Genomic DNA, 17,424 nt, shown 5'->3' with positions numbered 1-17,424 from the left:
TGTCCAATAGTGTTGATGATGCCAATGCACAGCTGACACTTCCGCGGGCTGCCTGAAAAATCCGAAAAGCTTTCCCCTTCGGGATGTTTGACTTTCCACGTCTGCTTCCTTTCGCTGATCATAGCGCAAATGCCTGTCAGGATGAGATTTATGAGAGTTTTCACTTTCACTCATCAGCTTGCCAACTCACAGCTGTCAGATGACAGATGCTCTTGGGTGACTGGCTGCGGCGATGCCGATTTTATGATGGTTTCCATGCTGGCCTGTTCTTCAGGTAGCTGTGTGAAGAGAAGCACACCGGAAAATTCTCGGTTTTTGAGCGAGTCATGCTAAGACAACAGATCAACCAGTCTTTCCTGCATGGATCATAAACATGCCCGATTAAATCCCGGGTTCTGGAACTCGGATAGCGGCCCGATAGCTCAGTCTTGAACAGCCCCTTCGTGGATAGTTCTATCCACAGTTCTACAGAATACGGCTCCTGCGAGGGGCCAGTTCACCATCGGCGACGATCATTGCAATAACTCAGTGGGTCTGAGCAGCAGTTTTGGTCCAGGATGGCCGATTACTCGACGCCCAAGCCCCACAGAACTAAGATCACCCAATGAGACCGGTGCATTCCTCTTTGTATGGAGTAGCCCAGATCAGCTTCATCGAAGGTTTTCCCTTCAGCCCGCCAGCTATGTGAGCTTATTGAGTCATGAAAGCAACATCTGCAGGCGTTCCAATTTGTCGGAACTTTTCGCCAGCATATGCCAAAAAGCCACAGGCCCGTTCACGAACACGAAGTGAGAAACAAGGCATGGCAATCAGGCCTCGAAAGCAGCAAACTCATTTGCTTCTTTCTTGCCCCTTTCGATGAAATGGAACATATAAGGCAGGGTAAGCCACTTGGCTCACCTTTTGGTGTTGGCTTGTCTGGCTGCGGCTGCCATAACTTCTAATTTTGCCTCTGTTGCTTGGAATGTATTCCTTCAAATTCGGACTGGCCTTATTGGCATCAGTCTTCTCTCTGCTCTCGTGGGCCAATGGCAGCAATCTCCACGTGCGTGCCACCGGTAACACGGTGCGCTTCAATGTCAGCTTGACATGGGAGGACTGGGCGCCGGCAGGCATCCCTCGCAAGATGATCCTCATGAACGGCCAATTTCCCGGACCGGCACTGCAGTTGCGGCAAGGGGATAATGTCGAGTTCCTAGTTACTAACCATCTTCCTACAAATACCACAGTGCATTTCCATGGTAGGTTTTGCTTTATTAAGTGCAATAACCAAGACTAACCCCTGCAAGGTATCGAGCAGCTTGACACTCCTTGGTCCGATGGCGTCCCCGGTTTATCGCAAAGACCTATCGCGCCTGGTGACAGTTTCCTCTACAAATGGCGAGCGACGAATTATGGAAGTTATTTCTACCATGCCCACACCAGAGGTCAAATTTGTGACGGCCTCTATGGCGCGATTTACATTCTCCCGGATGAATCAGTGGAGAAACCATTCCATCTAATCACGAACAACACAAGCGAGCTCCAAGCCATGCAAGCAGCTGAGCGGAGGAGTAAACCTATAATGCTGTCCGACTGGCGATTCTTGACCTCGGAAGAATTGTGGAGTGCGGAGGAAGCGACGGGACTAGACGCCATATGTATCAATGCGGTCCTTATCAACGGCAAAGGATCGATCAATTGTCCGGGTCAGCAAGCCTTCAATGAGCTGGCCAGCGCTGAACAGAAGCAACTCATTGGTAACCTAAGCCTAACTGACACGGGGTATGTGTAACACACCTGATGTGTAACCGGTATCTAACAGGTTTATCTAGATGCATTCCACCAACGCTAGTGTCCGCTCAAGGCACATATTCTCACAACTACAGCGCTATGCCGCCTTCTATGTTTTATGGCTGCCGTCCTGGCAATGGTGGTACCGAGCGTCTTCTGGTAGACCCGTCTGTCAGATATGCCAGTTATGACTTGATCAGCGCGGCTGGGGTCTCGATGTTGACATTTTCCATTGATGAGCACCCGATGTACGTCTATGCTATTGACGGACGGTACATCGAGCCTACGTTGGTGGATGCAGTTACTATAGCCAACGGAAACCGCTACTCCGTTCTTGTCAAATTGGACAAGCCTGCCGGTAACTATACTGTTCGCGCGGCGAATTCAGGTATCAATCAAGTCATCAACGCGACTGCAGTCCTCACATACAACACAGCAATCAAGTCCCAGAAGGGCTCTTCGGTGCCTTCAATTGATATCCACGGATCGCCTGTGTCTTCCAACTACACTCTGTTGAACGAGACTACGATCATGCCATTCCCTGCAGAGACACCATCTTCAGAGGTCGCCGCGACCCATATCCTCAGGATCGGCCACTACAATGCTTCTTACCGGTGGACTGAGGGCAACTCTAGTTTCCCACTTTCTCTGGAAGCCGCATCGCCTTTGCTCTTTTATCCATCTACCGCTAAGCCTGATCTCACGGTCAAGACGCTAAATGGAACCTGGGTCGACTTGATCTTCCATGTGAACGGTCAGATCCAGCCTCCTCACCCGATTCACAAGCATAGCAACAAATTCTATGTGATCGGTCAAGGCAACGGCGCGTGGAATTACTCATCTGTGGCTGAAGCGATGCAATACATCCCGGAGAATTTCAACCTTAAGACTCCTCAGATTCGGGATACCTTCATCACTCCAGCTGCGGCGACCGAAGACACGTGGCTGGCAATCAGGTACCATGTTGTAAATCCCGGTGCATGGCTGCTCCATTGCCATATTCAGGTGCATCTGAGTGGTGGCATGGCGTTGGCGTTGTTGGATGGTGTGGACGAGTGGCCTGTGGTTCCAAAAGAGTACCAGCTCTCCGATTCCTGATGGTCGGAGATCACCTATCACTAGTAGTAATGATGTGAAAAGCCTATCCTGTATATACACCACATGTTTGTTTATATGATGACTGCATGCTTAACGTATTCCCAAGAGCCCTAATCAATTTAACACCATTTTAGCTGAAAGATAAGCACCGTCTGAGTGACGTAGGAGTAAGCCACAGGTTTCAATAGAAGGATGATTTAAAATCTGCGTAAAGCATGGGATAGTAAGCCCATCCAATGACGATGATTCCAAAGGAGTTAAAGTCAAATGCTAAGCAACGCGACCATCGCAAGGGATACTTGATCGGGTTAAGGGTGAGATGCACGTGGACGCGGGGATCGCTGCGCCTCAGGCATCTCGGCCAGCAGCGACCAGCCTCAAACGTTCTCCGAAGTCCTCACTTCATTCATATTCCGCGCTGCTCCTCGTCGGAAAATCCCAGACATGAAGATCATCAGATAGTCTTGTATTTGCCGTGACACTACCACCAGTGTCTGCTGTACAAAGGTTGGAACCCTGGCCTCCCCCATCCCCTGAGCTTCGCACTGGTTACCCGATTCAGCTGCACGTCAAACTGGCCCCCGCTATCCTCCAAATCTGGTCAGGTCAGAATGTATACTCATGCTGGATTCTAGTTTGATTAGTCCACAGCGCCACATTGCATTCCGTGCGACGCCCCGCCCCTGTCTAGTATTAGACATGGTTTTCTGCGGCAAACCAAGCAAGGGCTGCGGCGAATGCCGGTCTCGCAAAATCCGGTGCGACCAAGCCCGTCCTACCTGTTCACAATGTGCCAAGGGCAACCGGATCTGTCCCGGATACCGCGACCAACTATCCTTGATGTTTCGGGATGAGAGTCAGCAAGTTATCCGGAAAGCGCGGACCGGGACAAAGGCCCGCAGAGCCAAGTCTTCTAGAAAGACCGACCCTGGTAGTACTAGTACCTGTATTAGTGCCCCAGCTGCTGCTGCTTCCCCCAGTGGCAGTGGCATGGTAGCTGCTAGTCCTAGTCCAGACCCAGTGTGTTCCCCAGCAGGCAGTAATCCATCTTTATCGACCGGCGATCTGGAACCGCCTGAGTTCGACGGTCCTGTGTGTCTATCCCCACAATTTGTCGAGCAGCACGCCATACAGCAGCCCCTAGTGTTGCAACCATCGTATCAACCGACCAAAAATGAAGCTATTTCCTATTTCCTTCGCCAGAATGCTTGGATCGGATCGTTCTGGTCGAAGATTGAAGCAAATCCCGATATCTTGCGCAGGGCATCGGCAACTAGCCATGACGCCCTGATGACCAGCTTGGCTTCTGTTGGCATAGCAATGATCTCGCGTATCAGGAAATCTGAACCGATGAAAATAGCCGCAGAGAAGGAGTATGGAAATGCTTTACAGCTCCTCACCACGGCCGTTGCAGATCAACAGCAAGCTAAGAACAATGCAACGCTTGCCGCAGTCCTTATGTTGGCTATCTTCGAGGTAAGTCGGCCTTGCTTGTTTCAAGACCCGATTCTAATGTTTTCCAGGTGATTACCAGTAGAGGTTCGCGCTTTATTGACAGTTGGACAAATCACATACGTGGCGCTGTAGCGCTGCTAGAGCTGCGAGGTGTGGAGCAGCTCCAGGACCCAGATGGGCTGCAGCTCTTTTTGCAGCTGCGATATCAAATCGTACGTTCTAAAAGTCTACTTCGCCCCTAAATGGAGCGTTTGACTAACTCACAATGTGTAAAAGATCATAGGCTGTCTCCAAAGAGAGGCGCGTGTGCCCGACTCAGTTCTTCACTGTGTCAAAGTTGCCATGTTTCTTCGGCCGCATACAGTGGCCTATGGTGACCGCTTGATTAACATAATGGGCCGGCTAGCAAACCTGCGAGCTGACATCAAGGAAAAGATTTTAACCGACCGGAAGAAAATGCTTGAATCTGCATATGCCATCGAGGCTGAGTTGATGTCATGGCTCACGTCTTTGCCAGGGAACTTCCCATATGCCACTATCGAAGATCCCTGGCCTACTCTTAATTGGGGTCCCAAGCCTTATAACAACGTCTATCATGTGTATACTGATTTTTGGATCTGCAACTCGTGGAACCAATACCGGGTCGCACGGATCATTACCAGCGATCTCATTCTGACATGTATCCGGGAGTTGAATTCCGGCTCACCCCTCCCTGCCGATCTTGTCACGCATACCTCTCAGATCCGCAACACTGCCCGACAGCTCGCCAGCGATATCTGCGCCAGTGTGCCTTATTACTTTACCGATAGTGTCTTCAAGCTCGCCACTGGACAAGCGGAAATGAGTTCCCGCTATGAGATCCCCTCACAACAAGGCTTTGTTCGCGGTCTGGTGCTCCTCTGGCCGCTGTCCATGGCAGCCGCAACGCGAGGGCTGAATCACCCATTACGGCACTGGGTGCTGGACTGTCTCCAGCTGATTGGACATGGCATGGGTATCGATCAGGCGCTGGCCTTGATTGAACTCCTGATGACTGAAGATGGTGTCTTTGACACGCTGGCCCTCCCAGAAGACAACAGCCTTTTAATCGGCTCGACCGGTGCTAACTTCAGCACCGACAACAGTGGCAAACACTGGACAGGAGCCTCGCGAAGTACATATACCACTCAGGTGGGGTGATTGTCTGCGACAATACTCACAAAGTGGCAGGCCACGTGTAAATACATCCGATTAATCTGTCTAAATAGCGTTGATGCGGTGTCTGACATCGTCGCGCCTACTATATACAAATAGGCCTTCACATGAGGTCCAGACTACATAGTAACAAAGATAATACATACTTCAAATCTAATTCAACTAATTGATTATACTAACTAATTAACTACTAAATCTTTTGGTCCGTGTGCCGTTCCCAGCCTGTCAAACCTTAGTAGTAGTACAGCATTGTGCCCGATGATGGCTGTGCCCATGCCAACAGCCTGGCTCAGTCTAAGCCTTACACTGTTTTTCTGCGCAACGCTAAGCCCCTTCCCCCGCAACCACACAACAAGCAGAAGGCTGTGCACGGAACCTTCCATCCAATTTCCACACTATCCATTCATCTTCTTCACAGGGAAGTGATAAGCCAAGTAAGTAGTAAGCAAGGGCGGTTCTCTACACAGCCCCCCGCTTCCTCTCTAATATTCCTCCCACGAACTCCGATTTGCCCTGAGGGGGGTTCCCACGCCTCATGCCTGCATACATGCATGCATGCAGGATACTTATACCTAGTAATGAGAACATCCATCCTTGTAAGGCTAGATTATGAATCACCGAACTGGCAACTAGACTACACCCTACTACTACTAAGCTACTAGCTAGACTACTTACTTTTGCAGTGCATGCAGAATTCTCCTCCCCACTGTGGAATTTTATTAAGTGGGTAGGTATGTATGTATACTCCTTACACATTGAGGCAGTGTCTCAACAAACACGGCGGTGGCACATCCACATACTCCATATAACTGACATGTGGAAATTAAACGGGCGGAGCAAACCTTGAAAGTCATACATAACATTATACTACTGCTGCTATCTGCCTTAGGCTCTCTTGGGTTTTCTGCCTTGTGAGAGTGCAGCACACGCTTAGTTCCGTGGATTATGTCGTATGCACGTATACAATGCTTGTTTTTGTTTCGTTGTATGGAACTTATGGCATAAGTATTGTGATATGGTGTCGTAGATCCGGAGGATACTACTGGTACTAAGTACTGTGGGAAATTCCGATGCAGTAAATTTGTGAATCTGCCTTGGTGTGCTGTGGGGTCGATAGTAGTACTTTATATATAGTTTGTTGGTTGCGGCGCTGGCGTGGGTACTAATAGCAGTAGTGGTTCTTACTACTTCTTTATTGTTCAGTTGCTAAGTAGTGACTGGCAAAGTGAAGGTCTCACCTGGCACTGACATCAGCCTGACTACTTACTTACTTACCTGTTCGAACGGTATTGTGTCATTGTCAGTTTCGAACCCGTCACACCTTCCCTGCCTTTATCCTTTCTTCCTTTCTTCCTCTCTCCTGCATCCTTTATTTACTATCAACATGCCCGGACCCTTTATGCGAAAGAGCATCGACTCTTTATCGAATCTCGTCAGAGGGAACTCGCTACGACGTCGTCAGACTCAAGACCAAGACCAGAACCAGGAACAAGAGCGGTATCAGTACCCGGATCAAGCTCATACTCAATCATCCGCAACTAGTGGCCAAGAAGCATCAGATATGGGCCACTCTCATTCTCGACAGAGCAGGCATCGATATGACTTCTCCGGCTCTGCGAACAGAAGTCCAGTGTTCCAGTCAACTGGAAAAGCAGCCATGAATAACAACCAGGCTCCGGATCCCTGGGCCCCTCCGCCGTATGAACCGCAGGCTGCTGCTGCTCCTGCTTCTTCGACCATCTCAGGGAGCAGTGATTCTCCATACTCTTTCCTGCGGGAGTTCGATACGATTTTCATCGTGGATGATAGTACGAGCATGCTGACGGGTAACCGCTGGAAGGAGGCCGAAAGTGCTATCGCTGCTATCGCGCCTATTTGTACGCAGTATGATCAGGATGGAATTGACGTCTACTTTCTTAACCACCGCCGCCAGGGAGCCGAAAAGGTGAAGGGTGGGTATATGAATATCAGAACAGCGGATGATGTTCGTGAGATCTTTGGGAGTGTGTATCCGAATGGTCCGACGCCTTTTGGCCGACGACTTTACGAGATCCTCAATCCGTACATGCGAGATTTGCAAAAGGCGATTTCGAAGGGTGATGGATCGCGTGATTCGGCTCAACTCATGAAACCACTCAATATAATTGCGATTACGGATGGGGCATTTACAGACGATGCGGAGAGTGTCATTGGAGAAGTTGCTCAGAAGTTGGACGACAAGAAATATCAGGCGGTGCCTTGGCAGGTTGGAATCCAATTCTTCCAGATCGGAAATGATGCCCAGGCAAGGGCGTATCTGCAGGAACTCGACGACAATTTGGGCGATATGCAGAAAAAAGACCATCTCCGTGATATTGTGGATACCGTGCCGTGGAGGGGTGATCAGGGGCAGACGCTGAGCGCCGATGGCATTCTAAAATGCGTCCTTGGCGCCGTGTCCAGAAAGTATGATAAACGCGAAGCGTCGTTTCACCGCTAAGGAAGATCGGTTCTGGTCTTCTCGTGCGCTCGTCCCTTATCATCTACACATTCGTTGCCTTCATGGTTTTGCTTTTCTTCGGCCCTTTTAGGGGTTGGTCATGGCTTGAGTCTAGACTCGATCCTTCATCTTCTCGACCCTGTCGTTTGTGTAACAGCGGCAGGGGTTGGGATGAAACGCGTTGCAGCAAGCGCCGTGTTGCCGCCGGCTTGCCCGAGACCAGAGCCCGTATTAGAATAGGATTTTGTGACTGGTCAATCTTCCTCAGATAGTGAGAATCAAAATCGGTTGCTCTCGGCTTTCTTTGCTTTTTTCAAGTCTGCGTAGAAGGTAATGATTAGCGCTTTATCTGTACTACTTGTGAACTACGAAGCCCAGCTGTGGCCCCCCCCCCCCCGGGTAGTCCCGCTAAAATGAACTGTCCACGACTCAGTTAAGCAGGGTTAACCGATTGGTTGGTCATATTTTATGGAGAGGTGAGTGCGTCGTGCTAGGTATCTAGTGATAGCCATCTGTCAGAGATGCTGGAGGCTAGTCTAGAGGATACGGTTTACTGTCATTAGCCTTCGACTATTTGTTGTCCTCCAAACCTTGAATTTCGTGGAAGGGCCGATCGATCCTAGTTGCTCGGCAGCCGGGAAGTTAGTAGTCAAGGGACGGATACTGACTGGTCGCCGGGGTGCAGCCAAAGGCGCTGAGCAGGCCATTGGGACTTGATCTAAATGAATCAGCGACGGAGGGAAATTGATTGGCTAAACAAGGCCAGCCAGTCCCCTGGGCGCGTAGACGCGCTGGTCCGTGAGGATGGATCACCGGCCTTGTCCTAGACCCCTGTCCTAGTGCTAGTTCCGTTAGTACGATGGAAACACTGGGTCGGGAGGAGATGAAAATTGACAAATCACCTTCGGATTGACCGGCGGTTTCCTCGTTTATGTGTTGCAATCCGGCTGGTCGTCGGGACAATGGGGGTAACAGGGAGACAATGAAACCGGGGGGGAAGATGCAGGAGAGATGCAGCAACAATGGCTGGCGGCTGCAGTGGAAGGATGGAGGGAAGAAGCGACTGGCAGGCAGGCAGGCAGGTAATCAAGTTCAGCCCTCAGGCTGCCAGGCACGGTATCGTATCATTGGGTAAGATTGTTTCTTTTCCTCGAGCACCACCTGCGGGTCTCTCACGTGGTGTGGAGAAATGAGATCGTCGTGTATGCGTAATGTATTGATGGTGTCCCCTCAGGGTCGACTGTTTGTTTTCATCCATTGACAATGGGATTGGGATTCTCTTCATGACTGGCTGAGATAGTGGGATTGACGTGGTGAACGAGTACAGGGTCAAGCTTCGGCTATGTAGAATAGCTTTTCAGGCCTTCCTTGCAAAGTAGCATGAGGGTTTATTTACTTTTGTCATTTGGAAACTCACCAGCCTCAGGTGGCGAAGCAAGGTCCAATACGGTATGGTTATGTTCAAGCACCAGCCACCGCACCCCCAAAGGGGTAATACAGCGCGGGTCCGTCGTGGAATTATTCCCACCCGCCGGCGTCTCTCCAAGCAACGCTCGAGTCAACCCGAGTCAATCAAGTCAACCACTGGATCGGTTTCGTGGCTGGCTGCTTTTTTGTGATCCATCAATATTAATCACTCGGGCTTCTTTCGGTCTCCACCAACTAAGTTCCGACTAGACGGCAGTAGTGGTCCCCATGGACTCCTGTGTACGCTGGTTCGCCAGGAGTGATCAGCATCTTTCCCAGTCTTTGGCCGGTGGATCGAATCTCCCAGGAACCATGCTCGGATCTCATCGTGCCTTTTTTCCCCTTAACCGGCCGTCCCTCTCTGGTTGCCATGAAAACCTTCTCCTCATCCATCCTCGCTTGCAGGGGCGATCCCCTTTGTGACGTGGTTATTGCCCTGTCCAGTGGATCTCTTGATAAGCGCGCCGTGCGAACGATCGATTCAGCTGCTGAAATTCCACCGCAAGTCCACGCACTGTGCATCGAGTCTATTTGGTGACTATCATACTACCGATTGGATCTGCTCCGGCCGTCCTGCGCGCCCTGAAGCCGGTTCAGCCTGGCTGTCACCGACTTGTCTGGACCACGTGTGAAATCTCTTAATAACTCAATAAGAAGTCTGGTTCAAAACGTCCGACTCCTGCAGCAAGCGCCGCAATTTCTGCTCTGCCTCTCATCATCGTCCTTGGGCTCAGTCTCCGCCTTGTCGGCGCTTCCTACCCTCCATCACCCTGCATCATTGGTCGTGATTGAACGTTGCAATCTCCCGATCAAACTTCCAATTTTAACTTCCGCATCCCCGCGGCTAATGATACAGTAATCTCCAACAGTCATTGCCCACTGTTGGTGTCAGAACGTCCCCTGGATTGTTATGGCACGGCGCTTCTGAGCCTCTTCCTCGAGTCTTATATTGCCTCTCAACCGCGCGGCCGGCGCAATCCTTTGAACTGCACGGCTCGAGCCTTTTGAAAAGCACAGCCCGACTAGGCTTACAGAACACTCCTTCAGTTTTGCGCATTCTGACTCTGTCCTGGCTGGCCTTGGACATTGTTCATCGTCTCTCCTTCTACTGTATAATACGCGCTGCTTATATCACGGACCTCGCTTGATTGCGGTCTTCTAGAACCCAACCACTAATTCATACTCACTACCCAATCGACGACTGTCAACTTGCTTCGTGCGAGAATGGCTTCCACTACTTTGATGACGTTCCTCCTGTAAGTGTACTTTGACGATATAGAGGGACCGCTGCTGATATCCATCATAGCTCCACCCACCCCCATGTTCAATCGGTCAAGCTGCTGGGGTCGTGGGATAACTTTTCACAGCCCTATGTCATGGAGAGAGATAAGCGCGTTGGTGCAGGACAGTGGCGAGGATGCCACACCTTTAGCAACATCGTCTGTGATGGCTCGCCAACGCACATGACGCCAGCACGCTCTGGAGGGCTCAAAATGGGCGGTACTTACTGGTACTATGTATGTTGTTACCTAATCTCTCCCTCTCAGAACCTTGATCTGACCTTCGGTCTAGTACTTGCTGGACAATGATGTAGAATATTATAATGAGGCAGAGCCCGTGACAACTCACTGTCCTCTCCTTCCGGGTCAACCAGTCAATGTTCTCAACGTCCCAGTTATCCTCCCGGATACATTTCCCACTCATACACATGCGAGGAGTCCGAGCTCACAAAAGGCGGATCACCGAACCATGAACCCTGAAGACAAGTACATGAATCCTCGACAGCCACCTAAGCCAAAGCTCCCTCGTCTTCGCACGTCTCCCCCTTTGTTGCAACAACCGGCTCCGGCTTGGTCATTCAGCACATCTCCTCTCGGAATTATCACTCACAGAGGTGCATCGCAGCCTAGTAGCGCAACCCCGAAGGCGAAGGGCCTGGACGCACCGAGAGCGGCCGGATGCAAAGCCGCTCGCTCTGTGTCGCCGCCTAGATCAAGGGGTCTTCGCGCCGCCTTCCGACATTGGAATACATCTTCACCCGATCTCGGATCCACTGAAGATGACTGCCGGGCTAATAAGCCCGCTGCAAATCATGGGCTCAAGGGCCTATTTGGGAGGCAAGAAGAGCATTCCTACCTCGCAGTCCAACCGTCTGCTACTTTTGGGAACTCCCCACTTGCTGCTCCCAGCAACGTTTATCAACATTCGACTGATTCCCTCCTCCGAACACCCGGAAACTCTGGAGAACGCCGCTCGGTGCCTTTGACAATTCAGGACCGGCGAGCACTCAACTCAAAGATTACAGAGAATGGCTCTCACAGAACTCCTCTCACCGTGCAGACCAAACCAGGAAGCGAAAGTTCCGATAAACTCCCGACTCGGGAGGGACAGCGGCATATAGTCAGAAGATCACTTCCCATGGAGTCACCAGCGATGCTATCGACAGCTATTGGGCCCTCAACGTTCGATCTTACTACTACTCCAACCGGCTTCACGACCGATGAGAAGAGACTCCCGACATTGCCAAATACGCCGTCATCAGTCATGGATCAAGCGCTTCGGGACATCGATGAGCAAGAGAAGGCTCTCGACCCTGAGGCTCTAGGCAGCCACTTTTCGGACTTTACCGATACTGAGTCTGTGGCTGGCAGCTCCGTGTGTGAACGGAGCCACTTTTCGGAGTGGACAGTGGATACGGATGTTCTGTCTCCCAAGTCTATGGCATGCTCAATCACTGTCACCCAAGATGCTCAGGTACCTCCCACGAACGACTTCGCTGGTACAATGGACTTCCTCAAAACTTCTATACCTGCGGATTTGAGTGATCCAGACACACCCCATCTTACAGTCAACTCCCAATCAGCGGCCACTTCCATCGCAGGTGATTCGCCTCGCTTGGATCTCCCTCTTCCTCGACTTTCCATTTCATTATCCCCCTCTGATCTTGACATCCCCGGTCTTTACATCGATGACGAAGATCGCGTGGAAAGCAACCCCAAGCGACACGCTGCCTTTTTCGGCGCAGACGAGTCGATCAAGGGTCTCGGCCTCTTACAGAGCCCCGACCCCTCGACGCTGCAATTTCCCGAGGATGTCACCAGCGACAAGACCCCCCGTAATTCCCAGAGCTTGGCTGCACCCTGCAAGGATCCTAAGCGCTTTAGCAGGGTTTCGTTACTGGGCCAATCTGCAGCAATGCGCGAAATGATGGATGAACTGAGCTATCTGAAGCACATGATAGATTCTGGCTCAGGTGCAGAATTCTGATACTATTGATGAATGGCGAGACATTGCTCATCGCACTTGTAAAAATACACTTTGAGAGGGGCACGTGGTGTGTGGATATACTATGTATATAATTATGACGTTGCATTTTAGCGATTAGAACAGATATTTTATGATGGGCAGGTAAATAAATACCAGCCATAACACTTGCATATGATTACACTCTTTCATGCTATAAGCTACTAGTATTTATACCTCGTTAGTGATGCTCTTCCCCAGTAGATCGGGAGCGGATCAACGCGAGCCAAACCAACGCGACAAACACCCGCATGCCAAGAGTTTCGGCCATCCGCTAGGGAAATCCAACCAAGACAACTGAACAACAGGACTGGACACGCGATATACAGGCATTCACAGCAATTGATCCCTTTCCCGTTCTATAATGGACTGAGGTCCCATTCAACTGATATGGCTGAAGATCATGATTCACGGCCGCCCCATGAGCCGCAGCTCACGCCTGTCGGGGAGAAGTCCTTACCCGCAAAATGTAAGGCAAACATTCTGACTTACTGTCCCACGATGGATCTCATCGCTCTGTCGAGTGAGGACGATGAACTTTTTGTCTACCGCCTGAATGGACAAAAGGTTCTTGGGGGCAATTTCAAAGGCGATCCCTATCTTGATGAGGATGATGGTGGTGGCGAGATTCGAGGACTGAAGTGGAAGAATACCGGTAAGTTGTTTACTTCGTAGTTGAGCATCCGGACGTGCAGCTCTTCTGGCTCATCCCATCTTTTTGCTTTGGAGAGGACTGACATATTGGCAGGTCATCTGCTTTCTGTGGCTTGCGCTGACAACACTATCCGGGTCATCAGCGCTTACAGCGGGAAAACCGTTCACCATTACGCTGCTTATCAGTCTGACGGCGAATCATCACCGCCTGTCAAGGTGACCTGTTTAGGCTGGGGAGTGAATTTCACCGACAGCAAAGCAGCAAAGAGGCACTTGCACGATGCTGCCGGGCAAGTCAACGTCGAAGACCTCTTGTCCCCGGACAATCATCCGTCCAAAGCAGCAGCACTGCTTAAGGCTGACTTACCGAGAGAGCTAGCATTGCTTGATGTCGAGTCTTCACTCCCCAAACTAAGCACTTTGCCAGCAACAGGCAGCGAGTGGGTCTTCCATCCTTCTGTGCGAATGACGCAGCTAACGCGGCATCTAGTGATGATGTTTTCAGTTCGCGGGCGTCTATTGACGCCATATTCCATGCTATCTCAAAAAGCGCTAGCGACGCGGTGGATGTATTATTAGTAGGCTTCGATGATGGGACAGTTCATCTGCGCATCTTCGACTGTTTCGAGATTGGCTCTCTTCAGGTCGGAGGCTCTATTGGGAATTCGGGCCCCTGTCAGATCCTTCGTCACGCCTCGCATCCACTCAGCTCGACACACGCATTATTGGCGCTGGCGCCGGAAGCCACCTCGAGCCCTTTACATCTCCTCACGCTTGATCTTCGCTTTATTACCCGGTCAGGAAGATATCTCTCCCTCCTTGCGCACAAGACGACACAGCTACAGAATTTGCTGCGATATATCAGTCAGGTGCAGAGGCAGATTGAGCTTGAATGGAAAAATGCACAAGAATTGCCAACAAGGTACATGCGCAGTGTCAATGAGGACTTGCAGGAGAAATGCCACTGCGACTTCGTCACAGCTGCGTATCACCTGGTGGTTACTGGGGATTGCTTCGAGCCATTGAGGGAATTCTTGGTGGATATTGTTGGCGAAAGAGTATGCTTATAACGTGCTTTGCATCTATCGTATTTATATTGACCATACTACAGGGACACAAGAGATGGGAGAAGGCTGTTTCCAGCGGCTATGAAAATGTCCGCCGATTAACCCACGAATGCCTTCTTCCCGCTTTAGAGAGATGTGAAGTATTATTGAGCCGGCTGATCGGGCTATCAAAATTTTATAAACTGAGTGAAGTACTTGGTCTGGAAACATCAGACCTAACAGCGATCGTGGAGACCCTTGATTGTCTTCACCTTCTCGCCCACCACATACTAATCCATGCCAACGAAGAATTGACCCAGTTTAGCTGTTTCTCTAGATGGCTTCGCCATGAGATAGACATGCAAAGTGCGGAACCGATGTCACAAACCCTAGAGGAGTTGATGGAAAAGACAGACATGGTCGAATATCCTCAGACGCTGAAATACATACGCGGCGCTCTTACCAAGAGCAAGTTGCGGAACTTCATTCAGCAGCTGCCCATGATGGGGATGCCAAGGCCACCTACCACATCCTCAGATAAATGGGCTCCAACCGGCCAGGATAGGTCTTTCTATGACACATTCAGAAAGCTTCTCGAGCAGAGTGAGAGCCCCGAGGAGGCCAACTCGGTTGAACTACCCAAGATGAACGACCTTACGAAGCGATTGGGGCTACAGTTCGAGAGGGTCTTTGGGCAGATCGCACTGACACAACGCCGGGGAATACTTCATCGTTCGCCTTTAGCTCTTCATCCCGACTGTGATAAAGATGTTATTGATATTGCCATGTGCAACGAGGTAAGACATTGCAGTGGTTTATGTAAGCATTATCGCTCATCAGGCATGCAGGATACCGAAAAGAAGGATCAATGTGTGATCTACATTGCTACTAGATCCATCAAGAAAAAGCATCTGCGTAAGCGAACTCCGGCATATGAAGGCCCTACTATGATGGCGTACTGACTCCTCCAGTCTGTTTCTATCGTGTTGAGTTGGACTCCGAGAATGGTGTTAGTTCTACTCGACGAATCTCTACCGGAGCACTCGATCTACAGGAAGGAGAAGTCCGACAGGTTCAGTTTGTTGAGGATGGTACAGTCGTAGTCTTGTGGTCGAACAATAGTATGCTTTCCCTATTTGCCCGTGGACCTTCCTCTTTCCAGATCCGCTAACTTCCGCTGTAGAAGGAACCTCTTACCTTCTTAGCCTTCCTTTCCAGCCTGCTACAACAATGAAAACTAACACGGTTGCCGAGTCTCTGGCGCCTTGTCCCGTGGACTATCATGATAGCCTGCAGGAACCTACATCGCCCGACCCGGTTACATCCGCAACGGTCGTGGACCTCATGTCTCCAGATTCTTCATTTGCGGGTCTTATCAAGCATACTTTCATTGGGGCTAAAGCGAAAGCAAAGCCCATTAGAGTTGATGTCAATGGCAGGCGCGGTCGCCGGGCGATCTGCGTACTGTATGGCGATGCTATGCGATATGAAGTGTTAGACCTAGATGCGGAGCTGGAGGATGAGGAGGAAGAGGAAGACGAGGAAGATATGGAGGAACTTGAAGAATGATAATAATAAGAACAACAACAAGACACGTCCATCTGCTCTCTTCTCGCCTCGATTCTCTTTCCGTGCACGGAGCACACACAACACGAGAATACTTTGTTTGCTAATTTGCACTACGTCATGTCTCAGCTACCGGTTCCACTAGGATTCCAATCAGTTGGGAAAAGATTCCCTCGATCAACACCAGGGCTGATGAAGACCATCTGTCGATCAATGCTCCCATCACGTTAAGGGGAAAGGTTCAGAGTACGGAGTACTACGGAAGAGCTTTATCTTGGAGCAAGGCACCGAAGCTAGGCTGTCAGAATAGTTGCGGTTAGTTTTTCTGACGATCCACGACGACCACCCGCGAATGATAGACACACAGAACCCAAAAGAATCTCTATGGAACAGCCTCCCGGCACTTTAAGTGGACAGATATAGTTAGTAAAAACAATGCCTCGAAAAACAGCCGTGATGATTTGTGCGTTGGGGGGTTGACGCCCTGAGAGATGGAGCTGGTCGCCGGGGTCACAGCGAGTGGATCGAGGACCACTTCTTCAAGCAGCAAAATCAAAACAAGCAAACCCGTGGAGGGGAAAAATTTGGGTTGCGGGAAAACACAAAAATGACCAGCAAAGAGGGAGGGAGGGAGGGGCACCTCAGGCAGGCAGCCGGCAAGAATTGGCAGTTCCCCATTACAAAATACCGTATTTTTGCAAGGTGAAACTGGTGACGACAAGACCAGACCACCGCCCATGATTTGAGGGAGGGGAAAGGAACAGCAACTTCTCTGCAGCACAGCATGCACCCCTCCCTGGAAAGTTTGTAATATTGTTTGATAGTACTTATCTACTAGCTATGTGATAGCGGAATGCAATAGAGAGGTTCTGCATAATAATAATAAAATCTCCTGGGATCATATTCGCCTTGTCCTCTATTTTTCTCCGGTCGCTACGAATCTGGACGAGTCACTGACTAGCCGTCACCGACCACCAATTGGTCACGTGAAATGACTAAGCCTATGAATTCCGCGGGTCTCAGCCAATAAGAAAGCAGGGTTCACAGGGCTCTGGCGGGCGCTGACTGGTCGATTCGCAGTTGCTCGTCCATTCTTCTGCTGGAACTGCAAATTGAAGGGAATCGCCCTCACATTATTATTGATCCCTCTCTTTCTCTCTCCTTCTCGCTTCTTGCTACTTCCTCCCCCCAGTACTTCCTTTTCTCCCCTCTCCTCAATCCGCATAGCTTCGACATCCTTGTCTTTTCATCCTACACCCCGTCCGTGTCTGTTTATCCGACCCTGGGGCTTTCCTTTTTCCTCTTGTTTTGCTTGGTCCTGGCGTGCACCACCGCCGTCTTTTCGCCCTCCTCTACCCCCCCGGAAGACCTGGTGCATGCCTCGTCATA

General features: G+C 50.5%; 5 protein-coding genes across 5 annotated transcripts; all 5 read left to right on the top strand.

Annotated features, from left to right (window-relative positions):
* Positions 1-964: 964 nt before the first annotated feature.
* On the top strand, positions 965-2,871 carry BO79DRAFT_229734 (laccase TilA; the record flags this gene model as incomplete). The annotated part of the gene is made up of 3 exons (XM_025684059.1): positions 965-1,241; positions 1,290-1,764; positions 1,815-2,871. 3 exons carry the CDS (start codon positions 965-967, stop codon positions 2,869-2,871), a joined length of 1,809 nt encoding a protein of 602 aa, XP_025538212.1.
* Positions 2,872-3,300: 429 nt separating this feature from the next.
* Positions 3,301-5,613, top strand: BO79DRAFT_246286 (Zn(II)2Cys6 transcription factor). The gene is made up of 4 exons (XM_025685547.1): positions 3,301-3,378; positions 3,516-4,347; positions 4,395-4,538; positions 4,603-5,613. The coding sequence occupies exons 2-4, from the start codon at positions 3,571-3,573 to the stop codon at positions 5,503-5,505; spliced, it is 1,824 nt and encodes a 607-aa protein (XP_025538211.1). The 5' UTR covers positions 3,301-3,378; positions 3,516-3,570; the 3' UTR covers positions 5,506-5,613.
* Positions 5,614-6,703: 1,090 nt separating this feature from the next.
* BO79DRAFT_269202 (uncharacterized protein) lies at positions 6,704-7,999 on the top strand (the record flags this gene model as incomplete). Its single annotated transcript, XM_025687176.1, has 1 exon — positions 6,704-7,999. The coding sequence occupies exon 1, from the start codon at positions 6,905-6,907 to the stop codon at positions 7,997-7,999; it is 1,095 nt and encodes a 364-aa protein (XP_025538210.1). The 5' UTR covers positions 6,704-6,904.
* Positions 8,000-10,504: 2,505 nt separating this feature from the next.
* Positions 10,505-12,794, top strand: BO79DRAFT_197413 (uncharacterized protein). The gene is made up of 3 exons (XM_025681266.1): positions 10,505-10,722; positions 10,773-10,983; positions 11,039-12,794. The coding sequence occupies exons 1-3, from the start codon at positions 10,691-10,693 to the stop codon at positions 12,731-12,733; spliced, it is 1,938 nt and encodes a 645-aa protein (XP_025538209.1). The 5' UTR covers positions 10,505-10,690; the 3' UTR covers positions 12,734-12,794.
* A 365-nt stretch (positions 12,795-13,159) lies between these two features.
* On the top strand, positions 13,160-16,048 carry BO79DRAFT_238587 (putative anaphase-promoting complex component Cut20/Apc4; the record flags this gene model as incomplete). Its single annotated transcript, XM_025684826.1, has 7 exons — positions 13,160-13,424; positions 13,518-13,863; positions 13,914-14,481; positions 14,535-15,266; positions 15,318-15,384; positions 15,441-15,590; positions 15,653-16,048. 7 exons carry the CDS (start codon positions 13,160-13,162, stop codon positions 16,036-16,038), a joined length of 2,514 nt encoding a protein of 837 aa, XP_025538208.1. The 3' UTR covers positions 16,039-16,048.
* Between the last annotated feature and the right edge of the window lie 1,376 nt (positions 16,049-17,424).

The sequence above is a fragment of the Aspergillus costaricaensis genome (assembly GCF_003184835.1).
Source record: "Aspergillus costaricaensis CBS 115574 unplaced genomic scaffold BO79scaffold_21, whole genome shotgun sequence".
Lineage (NCBI taxonomy): Eukaryota > Fungi > Ascomycota > Eurotiomycetes > Eurotiales > Aspergillaceae > Aspergillus > Aspergillus costaricensis.
Note: the sequence above shows the minus strand (reverse complement) of the source record. Positions and strands in the feature narration are given on the sequence as shown.

What these genes read in the sequence shown, in the direction of transcription:
- BO79DRAFT_246286 (XM_025685547.1), top strand. Translation starts at nt 3,571, where the DNA reads ATGGTTTTCTGCGGCAAACCAAGCAAGGGCTGCGGCGAATGCCGGTCT. An exon ending in TTATGTTGGCTATCTTCGAG is followed by an intron (nt 4,348 to 4,394) that starts GTAAGTCGGCCT and finishes AATGTTTTCCAG; the next exon opens with GTGATTACCAGTAGAGGTTC. An exon ending in TGCAGCTGCGATATCAAATC is followed by an intron (nt 4,539 to 4,602) that starts GTACGTTCTAAA and finishes AATGTGTAAAAG; the next exon opens with ATCATAGGCTGTCTCCAAAG.
- BO79DRAFT_197413 (XM_025681266.1), top strand. Translation starts at nt 10,691, where the DNA reads ATGGCTTCCACTACTTTGATGACGTTCCTCCT. An exon ending in ACTTTGATGACGTTCCTCCT is followed by an intron (nt 10,723 to 10,772) that starts GTAAGTGTACTT and finishes TATCCATCATAG; the next exon opens with CTCCACCCACCCCCATGTTC. An exon ending in GCGGTACTTACTGGTACTAT is followed by an intron (nt 10,984 to 11,038) that starts GTATGTTGTTAC and finishes CCTTCGGTCTAG; the next exon opens with TACTTGCTGGACAATGATGT.